The sequence below is a fragment of the Perissodus microlepis genome, chromosome 22 (genome assembly GCF_051167445.1).
Source record: "Perissodus microlepis isolate ML-2025 ecotype Zambia chromosome 22, ASM5116744v1, whole genome shotgun sequence".
In the NCBI taxonomy this organism is placed as follows: domain Eukaryota; kingdom Metazoa; phylum Chordata; class Actinopteri; order Cichliformes; family Cichlidae; genus Perissodus; species Perissodus microlepis.
Genome location: NC_140481.1, coordinates 31,425,090 through 31,438,157, shown reverse-complemented (window position 1 = coordinate 31,438,157; position 13,068 = coordinate 31,425,090). Strand labels below are relative to the sequence as shown.

The 13,068-nt window shown below is 43.4% G+C and overlaps 1 protein-coding gene across 1 annotated transcript; it reads right to left on the bottom strand.

The window, feature by feature from the left end:
* Positions 1-484: 484 nt before the first annotated feature.
* LOC146363556 (E3 ubiquitin-protein ligase RNF139-like) lies at positions 485-12,886 on the bottom strand. Its single transcript, XM_084918502.1, has 6 exons — positions 11,452-12,886; positions 9,520-10,175; positions 6,857-7,004; positions 6,633-6,739; positions 5,891-6,142; positions 485-4,653 (listed from the first exon to the last, which is right to left on the bottom strand). Exons 1-6 carry the CDS (start codon positions 11,612-11,614, stop codon positions 3,871-3,873), a joined length of 2,109 nt encoding a protein of 702 aa, XP_084774628.1. The 5' UTR covers positions 11,615-12,886; the 3' UTR covers positions 485-3,870.
* Between the last annotated feature and the right edge of the window lie 182 nt (positions 12,887-13,068).

Genomic DNA, 13,068 nt, shown 5'->3' with positions numbered 1-13,068 from the left:
ACAGTTAAACATGAGAGGTTTTTGGACAAAGTTTGTGTTTTTTCCATGTTTAAGCACTGCTTCCAGCCCAGAGTGATGCCATATATGCCCCATAGCTGCAGAAAAGGCTAACATTGTTATCTTTTTACAAAAAAAACAGCTGAACATGAGAGGTTTTTGGACAAAGTTGGTGTTCTCCATTCTTTAAGCACCGGTTTGAGCACCGTTTAAGCACCGGCACCGTTTCAAAAGTACCGGTTTGGCACCGGTATCGGATAAAACCTAAACGATACCCATCCCTACTTTTCGTTACCTGAATGTAAAACAAAAGGAATAAGAAAAAGTCTTTTTTTTTTTTTTTTTTTCTCTTCAACTAAATAATATCAATGCACTTTATTGTAACAAGTCCTTTTTTCAATAAAAATAATTATAATAATAATAAAAAAAGAAGATTATGCTCTAATGTGTTTATGAAGAAGTCACTTAAAGGCGTCATCAGTCCAGATGCAATATCAAAGATGATTTTATTTACATAAATCTCTTTTTTAAAACGAAAGGCAAAAGGAACAGCTTCCACCTTTTAAAAAGCTTTCAGAACAATCAAACTAATAATCAAAGTCCTTCATTACTGAAACAAAAAGCACAGCTTTCTAATCAAATCAGACCCAACACTTCCTCATATATCATATCCTCTTATCGAGCAAGAATTAAATGGATTCCTTGCAGCTTTTTTTTTTAAAAACAGCACAGAGCACAAGTTTGTAGTCAAACCCTTCAAAACGTTTGGGCTGTGGAAGTCTACACATCATAATACTCGTGGAGTTGTGCTTGAAAGCCAGTTTTAATACAGTTTCACATTAAAGATCTCTGTAGTCGCTGAGGGAGCTGAGTCAGCCGGGGCTTCGTTTTGGACCAGTAGTTTAAATTTTTAGATCAGCAGGTATAAACCTCAGGAAAATAAAAACATTTTCTTATTTTAAACAAATTTTTAACAACATGATCGCACACTGCCTTCAGAGGTTGCACGTCTGGATCTTTTCCAGTTTCTTTCTTCCAGCCTTGCAGCCTGTGGCTGCTAACACAGTTTTAGCCTTTAAAAAAGTGCCGTCCCCGTAGCTCGGACACAACAAGGAATCTGTACCAGTGATTAGAAAGAAAATGTGCATTTAGTGAACGATGAAACCACCAGTGTGGGAACAGAAATTCCATCCAACTCTTTTAAAATAACTAAAACCGATGGGTGGATTTTTCCCTTAAGAAATGCGAAACAACTGGCACCACCTATATTTTTATGACCGTTACTGAACATAGCAATCATTTCACCAAATACATTTTTGGACTCTAGCTCTTCAGATGTGCTTTCCACCGCACCTTCACACTCTTATTAACCGCTCCCAGGTCTGAAACAAGCTTTTAGCCAACGTCAATACTGATTTCTTAAAAGAATGATGTAGAAAGTAGCGTCAAGGGGAAAAGTGTGCACGTGTTTGTTTCATTAAATGTACAATAACGTACACAAATCTAAGCAAGGTCACACAAGAGACCAGTAGTAAGTAATGACAGAGGTATATCAGTGATTACAGTAGGATGTCACCTTTACAAAAAAAAAAAAAAAAAAGAGACACCTCTCAGTTTTCTCTGGTTGGTGCAGAGCTGATGGGGAACTGCTTCGCTCTCCTGCTTCATTCACAAATCCTCGGTTTGCATTTAAGGACAAAAACCAACAAAAACAAAAGCTGAGCGAGTTCACCACAAACCTGAGCTGTGATCAGTCTGCAAGTCGGAGATGTGATTTTAACACACAGGAAACTAATCAAACACATTTAACGTCACCGAGGTGAAAGATGGTAACTTTGATGGGGATCAATCGTCTATTCAAATAAAAACAGCTGAATCAGTCGTGACAGAGTTTGTGCTCACAGCTTTTCTAAAAACTCAAATCCAGCAGAATGACCAGAGCTCAAAATCTGTTGAAATCGCTCCTCAGTTGTGTCGTTAATAAACACTCCAGCATCTTTCCCTGCAGCACACCACGAGGAAACATGAACCAAATTATTAAGACACCATCTTATCACATTACAAGTCGGCAGGCACACAAACGACCACGCTCACCTTTACACACACACACACACACACACACACACACACACACACACACACACACACACACACACACCAGGGCTGCATATTAAGTGCATTTATGTTCAGAGACCCCCACCATAACTTAAATTTCACCAGGCTCCCCACTTAAGCCCCCCCGTGCACCTCTGATCCACTCAGCATGGTTTGTACTTTCAGACCTTTTACAGTTTCTCTATTTTAACCACGAACCTTTAACTAGTGCAGAGAAAACTCCATTTTCAAACGGACAACTTGCACACTAAGAATCATCAGTGTGGATGAGGTCTCTGAGGCAGCACATCAGATCAAGTAGCCTCATTGTTTTGGACTACTGATCGGTGCTGGTGGTGGATTTGTCCACCAAGGTCAAACTGCCTGTCTATGCAAAGCTCTCCTGTAATGCCGTGAGAGTCCGTGGCACAAACCATCTTCACTAAAACGTCATCATCCACCGCCCACCCTATTAGCCAGATTAGCCTCCCTGTAACTTTTTCCATGACATCAGTCCAACCATTATCTGAAGGAGGGTTGTGGTAGGAGCAGGCTTAGCAGACATCCTCCTCAACACAATTCTGTTTATAGGTCCGCTGTAAGGGGTCCTCGCACCTGGGCGTGTCTGGAAAACCTCTGAAGGGAGGAGTCCAGGAGGCATTCTGACCAGACGCCTGAACCACCTCAGCTGGCTCAGCCTGAGATGAACGAGCAGCGGCTTTACTCCGAGCTTCTTATCTTAAGTGAAGCGCATGCATCTGTATTTAATCTAAGTTGTAACTGCAAAAGGTTTTGAGACCCTGTGCCATAACCTGACATGCACCTCCCTAGAAATGCATCAACGCAGCTCACAATGACAGGGACTGGCTGCTCAGTACTGCCATTTCCTCCTATCTGTGACTGCTTCTGCTGCCAACAGAATACATGAACCGCACATAAGGCTAAGCCCAGCCAGCCTACCCATTACAAATGTAAGAGAGGCACGTGTATTCTTGATCTTCCTGTTTTGGTCATGGCCACAGGGTGAGGGTTGTAGCATGATGGACTGGTAAATCTAAAAACCTCCAGCTCAGCTCTCCCCTCCCTTCCTTAAAATGAAATTTAAGTCATGGTTTTGACAAATTGGAGGAAATGCAACAGGCAACCCAGAGTGGACAGAACAGGAGAGACCAGATAGCAATGAAGAAAAAAAACATTAGAGACAATCTGAAAGCTTTCTAGAGGTGCACAAAACAAGGATCCCAAAGGAGGAGCTCAGCTAAATTTCAAACCAGATAAGTTTTTATGCTCATAAGTGAACAAGTCTAAAGAAAGAAAAGTGCAGCTTTGTTTCTTTTCTCCATTTGGAACAAAACACTTCTACCACCATCTCCAACAAGGCAGAATCTGCTGCTGCAGATAGTCTCATATTTATTTTTATTACAAACGTTCTGATTGGCATCAGGGAATAAACGGTGCAAAGACAGCTGTGCCCACATAGCAAGATTTCTATCAGGATCTCGATACTCCGGAGATACTGTCGAATAAAAAGAGTAGTTGGGAGTTTTTTGGTCTGTCATACAGCTTCAACATGCACACGCACACACACAGAACGAGAGCAGCAGTTACTCTTTCCACGAGCCCTTGTAGAGTAAAACTCAAAAACGTAAAGAAACTAACAAGAGAAAGACATCCCTGACATTTTTCAAGAGCAAATTAAGATGCTTAAGATGTCTTTTATCATTTCTTAACTTAAATATAATAAAGATATATGTTTATTTATCTATAGCTCTTCTGTCGTCAGTCCTCTGTGGAGTCTGTGTCATCATTGATATAGTCTTCTTCTATCAGCGCGCTGCCGTTCTGAGTCCCCCACTCGTCTTCGTCATACTCTATGCTGTCATTGTCCTCCAGCAGGTCGTGGTCGAGCGCCGCCGCTCCTCCTGCGGCCTGCGCGCCAACTGCCACTCCGTTGGCCTGCAGCTCTGCAGCCGGCTGTCCTCGCTGATTGTCCCCCGGTGCCGGCGGGCCCGCAGCGGCGGCATCCTGCTGCGGAGCGTAGCCCCCGTTGTTATTGGAAAAGGCGGCTCTGTCTCTACTCTCCTCCTCAACGTAAACTCTCTGGTGGCACATGGGGCACGTGTCCTGGATGTAGAGCCACTTCCTCAGGCACAGTGCATGGAAGTAGTGGTGGCAGGGCGTGAGGCGGGCTGAGGTGGCGAACTCCTGATAACAGATGGCGCACACGTCCTCGATGTTCCTCAGCTGGTCGCCGCGCACCTCCGGCAGGGAGTTGATCTTCTTGACGGCAGTGCGGCGGTTGATGAACGTTTTCCAGCCGTTCTTGGCCTGCAGGTAGATGTTAAAGTAAGCGTGCAGGCACATCATGCAGGCGCGGATCTTGCTGCCTGTCTCGAACATCATGGTGTAGGCGCCATTTCCGAACATGATGACGCCGAACAGGAACTCGATGATGTTGCCCGTGGAGCGCACGTAGTAGACGTAGTCATCCAGCTTCTCCCACAGGACATTGGAGAATCCGTCAGCCATGAAGAGGCCGTAGACGGTCAAAGACACAACCACCTGGAGAGCAGGAAGCAGAAACGTGAGCTGAATTTAATCTGCAGAGATCAAAGCAGACGAGTGAACGGTTTCAGCTCCTGACAAGGAGCGAGCACGCCAACGGGAAGTTTGACAAACTCTCCTTTAAATTCTTCTCTCTCTGTGTGTGTGTGTGTGTGTGTGTGTGTGTGTGTTCATGCTTCACTGCATGCTCCAAGTTAATTTGAGAAAGAACAAAAATATCCTGCATGCTGTTGATCACCTGAACTCACAATTCATGTTTTAGTTGAAGTTTGTACATCTTTACTTAAATTGTTGTTCTTTAAAGTTTACTCCCTGAATAATGAACATTCACAAACGTAAAAATGCAACAGCCATACATCCTCTGTATATGTGACACGGAGCTGAAGCTGACCTCTGGTGACAGCTGGAATGTTTTTGGACCCTAAGCTTGAAGTAAACAGTCTAAAAATGTGTCGCCGCTCTCCTTCAGAACAGTTTCGATTCGACACCCACAAACTCGCCATTCCTCAGCGGGTCCCCGGGCTAATTTTAGTCAAGTGAGCATGCCCAGAATATCTAATGCAGGAGCCTGGTTCCATGTTCTTATAGTTACATTTGTCTCTAAGCAGTAGGAACACAAACTTACAAGTACTTTATATGCAAACTCACAACACTTAAGAATTTACAAACAGTATTTGTGGTTCCTTGTCCACCTCTCTGAATCAGTTTTACTGTTGTTGCTGACAAAGCCTGGCCCTCACCTCGGCTGTCCCCTCGCCTGTCGAGGAGTGAGTTTGGGTTTTTAGAGACGTGCTGCAAAGGAAAGTGGTGCGTTGGATTTAGCGCAAAACACAAAGCGAGAGCATAACTGTGAAAAGGAATCCAGACAAGTAATCATTTAATCCTGATTATTTCTTGTTTTCATAAATGCTGGAATCCATAAGTGTAATTGAACATAAATACTAATTAACTGTAGGCACAGACTATAAACTCAATAAGCAGAATACTATCAGTCTCCACTCAATCCCACGTTGACAAAGAGACAACAGAATCCTTACTGACTCCTTTGTAGGGCTAAATCATGCTCTTATATGCACATCAATCAGGTCATTATTGTCACATTTGATTATTTAAGTCACAAGTTTGATTACTCTTGATCTCTTGACTAACATAACGCACAAAAATCTCAGATTGAAAACGGTGGGAGACGTTGTACGTCATCCATTCCAGTCAAAGATAAATTGTTTGCGCTCACCTTGAGGCAGAGCTCAACACAGAAGGCGGTGACGGCAAAGAGCCAGGTGTTGAGGACGTAGTGATGCCAGAGGGCGTAGCTGAGCACCACGGGGAGTACAAAGAGCGCCAGGGACACCAGCAGGACGGGGAAATGCCGCCGAAAAGAGGAGACATGGGAAGCGCTGAGAGACATGAGGACGGGGTCAGTCATGCCGTGAATGAAGTGCAGGATGGCGGTCAGCAGAAGGCACATGTTCCGGCTTAGGCGGACCTGTGGATCAAAACGAAGACTCTAAGTTACGTGTACGAAGTTGTTCTGTTATAACCATGGAAATACAGGATTACAAAAGGAACAGTGAACTCTGCTACTGTGTGCAAATGTCATTTATAGTATAAATCATTAAACATGTTTTGGTAGTTTAGAGGGCAACATAATTCACAAAGAGGCTAAAACAGGGGTGGGCAACTCCAGGCCTCAGGGGCCGGTATCCTGCAGGTTTTAGATGCGTCCTTGATCCGACACAGCTGATTCAAATGGTTAAATGACCTCAGCATGTCCTGAAGTTCTCCAGAGGCTTGGTAACGAACAAATCATGCGATTCAGGTATGTTGACCCAGGGTGAGATCTAAAACCTGCAGGACACCGGCCCTCGAGGCCTGGAGTTGCCCACCCCTGGGCTAAAACAACAAAAAAAATGAGAGAAAAACAGTTTGCCGGCCGCTTTGACGGTGTAAATTGGAAGCACGAATTCGAAACATACCAGACGTTCCTCAGGTTCCAGGCTGCTGAGGCCAGTCTGAAGAGCCAGGATGAAAAACAGGACAGGAGCCACAAAGCCCAACCGCTTGTCCTCCTCCTCAGTCGAACCTGAAGGTTCAAATTAAGAAAGTACTTAACTCCAGGAGCATCCAAACAATTACATGAAGGGCAAATCAGGAAGGCTTTTACACCTGCTAGCACTCCAACTAACAATCTCAGTCATACCTATGAAAGCCAGGATGCTGAGACCCAGGTAATGTGCAACAGAGGAGATAACAGCACTCATCCCCAGCACAGTGAGTGTGGAGTCGCAGCCGGAGATGATGATGTTACTCGTGAGATCCCAGAACACATCCCAGCTCAGCAGGTAACCCTGAAAACGGTGCAGTCACACAGGTACACGCGTCACCTTTACTCATAATCCCTTTTAGCTTCAGTTCAGACTCTGCAGTTTTTTTAGGTGAGACTTTATTATTAACAGCAACACAGAACATGAAGAAGCAGCTTCAGTAGAAATGAGGTTGTTAAAGAATTATGACCTTGTTATTAGGGGTGCAACGATACTCGTATCGACATTGAACCGTTCGATACAGTGCTTCCGGTTCGGTACGCATATGTATCGAACAATACAAAATTTTCAATTTATTTTATCAACTTTTCTTCTGACGATGCTGTCTGTGTTGAGCGCTCAATGGATCTGCGCTCGACAGTGCAGCCTAGGCGGAATAGTCGAACGCAGATTCACTGAGTGCAGGGCAAGCTAGTAGGGCTGGGCAATATGGCCTAAAATTCATATCGCGATATAATTTGATGCATGTGCGGTAACGATATATATCACGATATAGTCTTTTCTTCTGTATAACGTATTTTCCACACTATAAGGCACACTTAAAATCCTTTAATTTTCTCAAAAATCGAGAGTGTGCCTTATGTATGAATTCTGGTTGTGCTTACTGACCTCGAACCGATTTGGGCAGAAATCTGTTAAAAAATGTTTTAGTACAACTTTGGTAAGCCGCACTGCTTGACGGATTGTCAGAGCATTACGGCTGCCGTAGTGAGGAGCTTCGCGGAGTAATCTGGGTCCAAAACGCCGTCTCTTCAGCTCCCAAAGTCAAACGAATACTGAGAGTTAAAAACTGTCTAAATTCTTTTATCTTTAATTAAATCATCAGCGTTGTTGCTTTACCAGGTGTAACAATTAAGTTGAACATCCAGGCATCCATGAAAGCAGAATTTATTACATTTAACGGAGTTAGAAGTTAACAGGAAGTTAGCTCGTTAGCTCGCTAGATTCCACCTAAACATGTTGTGCTAAGTGATTGCTAGCGACACAGCTATGTTAGCATAACATTAGCACAGTGAAGCTGGAGGATGAACGCCAACTTTTTTCCACTCATTAAAAGTTAGCGTGAGGGATTCTGGTGGTCAGGGACAAATGCAATCGCATAGCAGGATGCTATACACGGGCCAAACATCAGTCAGGAGAACAACTGAGATTATTCATCCACAATACGAGGTTAGTCATTAATATACTGCAACAACATGGGAACAGAACAGCTGCGAGAGAATTCAACATTAATGAATCAATGTTACGGAAGTGGAGGAAGCGCAGTTTTTGGCTTTCCCCTTATTTGAAAAGTGCTTCATCTCTTTGCTATGACTGTCGCCCGGCATAATTTGCAGATGATAATGGTTGTAGCCGCTGCGATGCTTTCGACCAAAACAGGCGCAGCTTGATGACATCATAAACATGCGCCATCGCGATAGAGCGATATAGTCAAAATCTCTATCGTTGGCCAAATTTATATCGTTTCTATCGTATATCGTTTATATCGCCCACCCCTACAAGCTAGCAAGACAGAAGTTAAGCTCTCGTTGCAACATGGCAAATTGAACCTCCCCCACCCTCATTCAGATCTGGCCTTTGGAACTATTTTGATTTTCATGTGAAGTATGACCCTGAAGGTAAGCGCGTCATGGACAAAAGTAAAACAGTATGTCGGATGTGCCACGCAATGCTCAATTACATGGGTGGGAACTACTGCGTTAGCGCAGTTTGCTCGTGAACGTGTTGACGTCGTCCAGCCCCACGAACGGGGCGATCCGCGGTAGCTCGTTAACGGAGATTTGCCGTGTTGTGGCGTTAACATCATTTCAGATTAATGCTGACAGCACTAGTGGGAACACAACGAATATGACTGCACATTTACGCCGACATCATCCTAGTGCAAAGACAAGTGGAAGCAGCAACATAAAATTTAAAAACTGTACTTTTAAGTTAAAATATATATTTATAATTTTAATAAATGACAAATTAAAAAGGCATGAACATTTTTTTTGTATCGAAAAAATATCAAACCGTGACACCAAAGTATCGAACCGAACCGTGAATTTTGTGTATCGTTGCACCCCTACTTATTATGTAGTGTGCATCATTTTTAACTGCTCTTCAGACATCAGACACTGTTTATAAATTATTAAAAGAATATTTCACATTGAAATTTGTGCATTAATATATCTGTAAAACACTGCAAAGAGCTAATGTGCCAGCTGGACTTTACTTGGGTACAGAACACAGGAAACCTGTAGAGGTCACTTACATACATTTTAGGCTTTCAGAGATATTTTTAAACACACAGGAGCTAATTTTTAGATATAATTACAGAAATCCAACAGGGGTGCCTGGGGTTGCAAAAGGAAAACTTTCCCCAAACAAATATATGAGTTTTGTAAACATTATGATATGTCAAAGACTCTGAATAAGGTCATAAACCAAATATCAATTCACTGTGGCTAACAACTTGTTAGCTTACCTTGCTTATGAAGTGACCATCATATAGCAAACATGTCCTGGAAGTGAAGTTTTTTTATGTAAAAGCATTTACCTGTGCATCAGAGCTCCCATCTGCAGCTCCACCTGTGGCATCTCCGCTCTCTCTCCCCACCGCCTGCACCACGTAAACCAGTATCAGTGCCTGGGCTGTTACCCGGGTCAGCCAGAACACTCGAAGCACATCAGGGAACCTGATCCTCTTCCACGTGTCTTCCAGCAGCAGCTGGAGTCCATAGATCCTGTACATGTGCCGTACGAGCAGGTAGACGTACCGGCATGAATAGTAGAACCATTTGAGCCTCGTGGCGAGGCAAACGGCTGTGCTGAGAGCCAGCACCAGGCCCGAGAACATTGCCACCAGATGCCTGACATCTGCAGGAAGTTCAATCATCAGCCCCCACAGAGGAATCATGATGTCCAGGACCACCAGCGCAGCAAACACCGACTGGAGGTTAAGCAAGAACACATAGCCAATCCCAAAGACGAGCTGGACGGCGGCCATGCCCAGCCACAGCGTCGGCCCGTTTCTAGGCAGCAACCTGAAGCCCAACGCTGCTTTGTAGTAAGCGTTGTAGAAGTCCATGTGGGAGGTGGCGTAGTAGTTTATGAGGACTGCTGCCATGCCAAGGAGGACAGCAAAGAATAGAGTGTAGAACTTAAACAAGGCTTTCTGAGAAAGCAGCAGCACCACAGTGGAGATGAGGACACCTGGAACACACCGGAGAAGCAGTCAGAAAGACAGGAAAGGCAAATATTTCTCACTGCAAACTGAACAAATGTCAGCTAACTGTAGCTTCCAAGTTTGTCTGATTATAGTGAGTATTTAGATCAATCTTTGTGAGAAAACAACAGATGCTGCACATTAAATACATTTGGAGCAAAATAATCAGCATAGAGTTGAGTAATCCTGATAAGTAAAAGGCTGAACAAGCAACATACATAATATAACAAAAATAGAAAAACAAATAAGAACAAAAACAAACAAAGAAATGCCTTTCACAGTCCATGTAATGCTACGTGTGCATTTGATAACACTATGATAAACTGATTGTACATACTGTAGAGGACCTCAACCAACCTGAGCCTTACTGCTTTAATATAAAGTTGTTCAAACATCTGGCACTATGGAGTCTTTGTTCCTGTACTAAACATAAAGAAACACGGGTACAGAAGCAAACCCAACAGCTAATCTCACTTCCTGTCCATCCAAACCCAGAGCTCTTGGCTAACACTTTCAGATGGCCCGAGCTGCTCAAAGGTCTGCAAACTGGAAAACTGAGGTACATAACTTGTTTGTTGACTCAACACAGAGAAGCTTTACTCTGTCACAGTGATGAAAACGAGGAGCTTTTATGAATTACGGTGTGTAGAGGAAACTCAAAGTTAGTCAGGCTACAGACTTATTCTATCAATAAATAAAAAGTGAAACAGATTTTTGTTAGTAGCAGCTCTGGTTATTACACAACACTAGTCCAGAATGTAATTCCCCTGTCCGAAAATATGACAAGTGCCAAGACATACAAATGATGTGCATAAAGTGGGACACCAGGTCAACACACGTTGACATAAAGTCACAGGTACAGAGTTCAGACCAGAGAGCAGCTCTCTGGGTACAGTTAGAGGAGAAGAAGCGAGCTTTGTCAGGAAGAAGGACCTGAATATGATCCATCTGTGTCCAAGGTGCCTCTGAGGCCATCCGTGACACCACAAATCACACTTGTGACAACACACCTTGACGTTAGCCAGCTAGTTAGCTTGCGAGCTGATGGCGCCAAAGCAGAGTAAACTAGGGTCGAGGTGAAGCAGTTAAGCAGCGTGTCAAACGGATCTGCCCTGTGTAAATGTAACTGCTGGTCGCTTAATCGGCTTTAGCCTGTCTGACAGGTGACACAGCTCCACACAGCCGACTGATGTCACGGCTAACGCGGCTAGCTCGTTGTTGTTGAGGGAAACTTGAGCGCTCCTTCATGTTAAAAATACTTACCCATGACTCTGACCAACACCTTCCCCATCGCCCCGGCCCAGCCCGAGCCAGGGTCGTAGTAAGAGTTAAAAATGGCGTCGATAATAAAAATACATGGAACTCGCAGAGCCACATCCAGCACCACCAAGGCCTGCTGGCCTATCCGGGCTTGAGTGGACGCCATACGGCTTTAGCGGAGGGCTTTTACAGTCCTGTAGGGACCCAGCTATCCATGTAACGCTGAAATACGTGACGAGTCACCCGGCAGACGTCCTTCGTCTTCAGTTTCGCTTTGCCCAACGTTTACTTGGCAGCTGGAAGCCTGCATCTGTCCGCCATGTTCGTCCACCTCAACCTCCTGTTGCTTCTCCGGGTTACAGCCGGCAGCCGGTAAACTTCACGCCCCCCATCAGACCCGGCGCTGTCCGCTGTCACAAAACCAGTGAAGGCATCTCTAAATGTCAGTTTGTCAGTGCTGTGAAAGTGCCACTTGACTTCTTTTTTTTAAAAAACCAAAGAAGTTGCAAGGCTGTTACGACGTATCGCGTCAGTGGCGTCGGTGGGCGTGGCAGCTGACGTAACATTTCTACAAACTATAAAATGACACAGCGTCATTTTTTTCTGTGTCTTGTTTGCTACACATGTTTTAATGTAGACGTTATTTTGCTTTCAGAGGATGGTTTGCTAGTACAGACATCCATAAATAAAATATAACACAGACTTAATATAATAATAAGACCATTATATTAAATATATTTCAGTTTAATGTATTTTCGATTTCAGATTCGTTGTATACCTTATTAAATTATTTGTTGTGCCATATCGTATTTGATTTAAACAGACACATTTCAAAGACTTTGGGATTTCCGAACATCTCGAGGATCCCCAAAAATTGTCGAAAATATTCTATGGACCGAGAAAACTTGAACTTTTTGAAAGGTACGAATCCGGTTACATAAAAATCTGGCATTACACTAAGACAGCTTTTCATAAAAATTCATATAAACAGTCAAACACGGTGGCGGTAATGTGATGGTCGGGGGCTGCTTTGCTGCTTCTGGACCTGGATGACTCGCTGTAACTGATAGAATCATAAATTCTGTTGTCTTCCAGAAAATCTTTCAAGCTCAAGAGCGCTCAAGTTATGCAGCAGCACAATGATAGTGACACACCAGCAAGTCCACCCCTGCATGACTTAAAAACACAAACCTCTGAGAATGCTTTTGATGGACTTCAGCATGACTCTAAAACAAGCTGACTGAATTAAAATCATTTTGCAAAGAACATTTGGCCAAAGACTCATCGCCAGGTACTGAAAACGGCTGATTTTAGCTCTTGCTGCAAATGTTGGCACAGCCAGTTTATTAGGTTTTGTATAACTTTTTATATCAATAAATTAACATTTGAAAACTCTGCATTTGCTTGGGTTACTTTTGTACAATATTAAAACTTGTTTGATGATCTGAAGCAAAAGCACTGTAGGGGTACTTGAACAATCACAAACATCAAAGCTTTTTGTGTGGTTTGAATAAACTCATTAACATTTATGTTTTTCTAAACACAACAACTGATGTGTTCCTTATGAAAAAAATGTGTTTATTTTGCATTAACAGAGGACTGTAAACACAAATAATATAA